Source organism: Brachionichthys hirsutus, chromosome 20 (assembly GCF_040956055.1).
Source record: "Brachionichthys hirsutus isolate HB-005 chromosome 20, CSIRO-AGI_Bhir_v1, whole genome shotgun sequence".
NCBI lineage: Eukaryota > Metazoa > Chordata > Actinopteri > Lophiiformes > Brachionichthyidae > Brachionichthys > Brachionichthys hirsutus.
In genome coordinates this window covers 6,741,251-6,745,546 of record NC_090916.1, presented here as the reverse complement: position 1 = coordinate 6,745,546, position 4,296 = coordinate 6,741,251, and the positions used below count along the sequence as shown (strand labels likewise).

Genomic DNA, 4,296 nt, shown 5'->3' with positions numbered 1-4,296 from the left:
CGCTCGGGTACCAGACTGCTGCTAGCTGCTACATTTGCTGCGTTCAGGCCCGCTCGGGTACCAGACTGCTGCCCCTTTTCTGCTGGCTGCAACATTTGCTGCGTTCAGGGCCGCTCGGTCAACTCTATTTAAAGTTCCGTGTCACGTAACTGGAAAAAAAAAACATGTCTAATTTAATATTTACCTAATCTCGTATCAAAGGAGGCAAGTATTATTCTGGAGTATCAGAAAATCCTCATTATGATAAATGAACCAAATGAACAAATTGTAAGATTATTATCATATTGGAAGCGTTCTACACAATCCTGTACAAATTAAAAAATAACTAGATACTCTATTTTCAAAAGATTTTGTGTCGTAGAATCCGACACGGGACAATGAAATACGAAAAATGTGATCTGTGTCCATGCAAGCAAAACACTTTTGACATTCCACTGTGAAGCTTTAATAAAAATAAAAAACATTAAATAAGACCCATTCCACTTTAATTTGTACTTTTCTAAGGTAAGTTGAATTAATTTCCTGGTTTAGGTGACAAAAACACATCCTGAGGGAGCAAAGGTGAGTTTTTATGTCTTTAATTACAGCTTGTATTAGACATCATATACAATTTACCCGCACATGAATTCTTGTTTTTACCACGGCACTCGAAGGCAACACTTTACGCAACTTGTGGGACGTCGCGCGTAGAGGTTGCCCCTGACAACTGAGTTTGGCTCTCCTGCTGCGTGCTGGTGGCGTTGAGCAGGGACCAATAAGCCTGTAAAACTGTGTGTTCCTGGTCTGGTTCTCCTTTCAGGATTAACTCCAGGAATTCCCGAACACAATAAGAATCATAATCAACAATGAGACAACAAAATACATGAGATATTAACCCCACGTATGGTTAAAAAATAATTAAAGAATTGTTTTTATTTTATATTGTTTATTGAGAGGGCATAGTTATTACACTGAAACAACGCAAGTATATCTTAACGCTAGCGGTGTTAGCCTGCTAGCAACCCTAAAACGAATATCATATCGCATCTCCTCGGGCGTAACAACTTCCGTCAACAAACGCATGCAGCCAATCATAGTCTGCCACGTCATCACGGCTTCTCCCATGCCTCAGGTTCAAGCACCGCCTCGGATTGTAACATTGTTTCCTCTCATTGTTCCTACTTCAGTCATAAAGGTGTATCTGTCTTTCTTCCAGATCAGTTTGTGCCGATCTTCAGATCTTTGTACGTCACGAGGAAGTCCCAGCTTCGTTTGAACTCAGTAAATGTCATTAGATGTGAGAGAAATTGTGCGAACACTTGTTGCATTCACGTTAGTGTGCAGGGAAAGAAAGAAACAGCGTCCAAACGTGACCGCAGAGCTCCCAGGTCAATCCTCTGAGTCTGTATGCATGAGCTTTGTCCGCCATCTAGCGTTAAATACAACCCCTGTAAGCGCGTCTCCCTCAAGCCACGTGTGCTTGTGAACACACATCTATTAGTTTTTCGTTTTCTATTTTAACAATGTCATTTTATGATGCTTTACTTGTGTGTTAACACATTTAAAGGGTAAGCAGAATCGAGATGAATAGAGAACTTGATGTGAAAGATATTCAAGTCTGCTAATGTTTCAAAAAGCATTTTGCCTTTTAATGTGATAACTACCCAGTCAGTAAGTATATTATTACAAAGCATAATATGATTAGCCGTAGGAGGCTGGTCGCTTTTCCGTTTAACTCCAACCACTAGACGGCGGTATATTGAATTGTCAGTCAAGAAATACAGATAAACAGCGAATGGAACACTTCCTGTCTCGCTAAACAGGCAAATTCAAAACAAAGGTATATTAATTGTGGGTTATAATTTCCTTATTTGCCCTCTTAATTTGTGAACTATGTGCGTGCTTTATAACACATTTTCAAATTAAAAATGTGCATTAACAAATCATTTCTGGTTTGAGTCGCCATTACAGCGTTTGATTTCACTTGTTTTGAAAGGACGATCCGGAAGTACTTCCGGGGCACCTCGCTCTCTGTCCCCTGATTGGCTGAGTTCACCGTGCTGCTGATGTGGTGTTTAGAAGATAGCAAGCCCGGTCGTTCGATTCAAACAGATTCTTTTGTACAACAGTAACTTCGCTCGGTTAAAATAATGCCTTATTATCAGGTTTGGGAGGAGTTTGCTCGGGCAGCAGAAAAACTGTACCTGACCGATCCCATGAAGGTAAAAACGCTTTGTTTAAAAGTAGGCTGGCATGCTAGCCTATTAGCTAAGTATCTTATGAACAGCGTGAATGTGCTTACACTTTATTTTATTTATTTTCAAACGATTTTGTAAGATACTGTATACCAATTGTTTTTATTTTTCCAGGTTAGAGTGGTGCTAAAATACAGACACTGTGACGGCAACATCTGCATCAAAGTGACCGACAATGCCGTGGTAAGTGAAATAAGGACAAATATTTGATTGAAGATCAATCGTTCTGATTAAATCGTGCAGCTCGGTTTGGTGACCAGAAAACTGTGTGAGAGTTGGGATGTATTTGTCTGGGGAAAGACCAGCTGCTAGGAAAATCAAGATAGTGTTATAACAACTCTAGTTTCAGTATTGTGCTACTACTAAACAGCTTTTATAGCAACATATTGAACTATAAACTAGACATCAGCTAATCATCTCCAGCTAACCAAACTGCTACAGTCTCTTATCAGTGATCGACACCTTCTGTCCTCTTATAAAAAAAAGATGAACGGACCAGCAGAGGTCATAGCTAATAAAATGACAGCCATTAATGTAAAGGCTCCACTAGTGTTTTTGGATGCTGTAAAATATTTATATATACTTGGAGAGCTTTTTTTCCTTTTCACCATTTGTAAATCATAATGTCTGTTCAAAAAGAAGAAAGACAGGGAAAGAACATGCCACACAAAACAAAAAATAGTACTTGTACTATATTTAAGACAAAGTAATAAGGTCTCTCTAGTTGATGGATTTAAGGTTTATAAGCCATCAGATCTCTCATGTGTTTTGTCTGTCCCTGCAGTGTTTACAGTACAAAACAGACCAGGCTCAGGATGTGAAGAAGATTGAGAAGCTCCATGGAAAACTGATGAGACTCATGGTATCCAAGGAGACGCACAGCAGTGCCATGGAGACGGATTAAGATGCTGTAGAAGCACCTGGACTGAGTTCAGTGGTACCATCAGAGTGTGATGTGGGTTTATGTACAGAGGGGAGGTGTTGGAATCGTGTGGCTGCCTCCACTGATTTAATGCTGTCAGAGATGTGATTATATATATATATACTGTATATATTTTTTATTCTCTCAGGATTTTGTTTTTACAATTCTTTGTTTGTCATCCCAGATATCACATTTTGCAGCCGTTCCTTGTCAGGCATTTTTTATCACATCCCTGATGGTATTCATATAAAGGTCAGTTGTAGGTACTAGAGGAGGGTTCGGGGGAGGGGGGGTGGGGGGGGGGACAATATGGGACAATATTTGAATTACAAGTCCTCTGCTGTGGTGGAAGCCGCTTTGACGACGACATCGCGAGAGCATTTATTTTTACTTTGAAAGGGGACAAGAAGGACATGGAAAGAAGACAAAGCTTGTCTTTTTTTGTTTACATCTGTGTTTCTATGTTGGATTAAATTTTAGGGATGCATTTTATTTCATCCTGTTTCTCCCCATCGACTTGTACCAGTTCGATGAAGCAAGGCCCTCTGATTTCCCGAGGACGGCGCAGAGAATCCATGACTTCATTACTTTCACATACGTCCAAATACTATTTCATTGACATTAATTCTATTTCTTGTAAAATAAATGTATATTTACCCCACTACACTCACTGTCTCCTGTACTCATCCTGTGTTGGCGATGTATGCAGTATGTTGAGGACCATGCAGTATATAACTGCAAGGTTGTAGAATGTTTATTTTATTTTTTGAGGGGGGTAAACTAGCGTTCAAATATTTACAGCAGAATATTTGGGCTAAATTTAGAAATGTTAAAAAAAAAAAAACGGAATTTTATAACAAAAACAACGAAATACTAATTTAAGATCATCATGAGAAGTAATAGTTTTACAAGTACCGGTATGGATAATCCTCATCTTGAAACTACCACATAATATTCAAGGGGTAATTGAAAAGTGTCAACTGTAATCTTTTGATACATCAGCACAACTTTATTTTGAATGAGGATTTTCATTTAAAATTACAACTTTATGCTTTATTCTCAAAATCTCTGCCAAAAAAAAAAAAAAATTCACCATGGCCGTAACTGTCTGTAATAAAATAGTAATTGATGTCAGGGCTG

The 4,296-nt window shown here is 38.8% G+C and overlaps 1 protein-coding gene across 1 annotated transcript; it reads left to right on the top strand.

The window, feature by feature from the left end:
- Positions 1-2,035: 2,035 nt before the first annotated feature.
- Positions 2,036-3,811, top strand: srp9 (signal recognition particle 9). Its single transcript, XM_068753846.1, has 3 exons — positions 2,036-2,201; positions 2,349-2,417; positions 3,019-3,811. Exons 1-3 carry the CDS (start codon positions 2,130-2,132, stop codon positions 3,136-3,138), a joined length of 261 nt encoding a protein of 86 aa, XP_068609947.1. The 5' UTR covers positions 2,036-2,129; the 3' UTR covers positions 3,139-3,811.
- Positions 3,812-4,296: the final 485 nt, after the last annotated feature.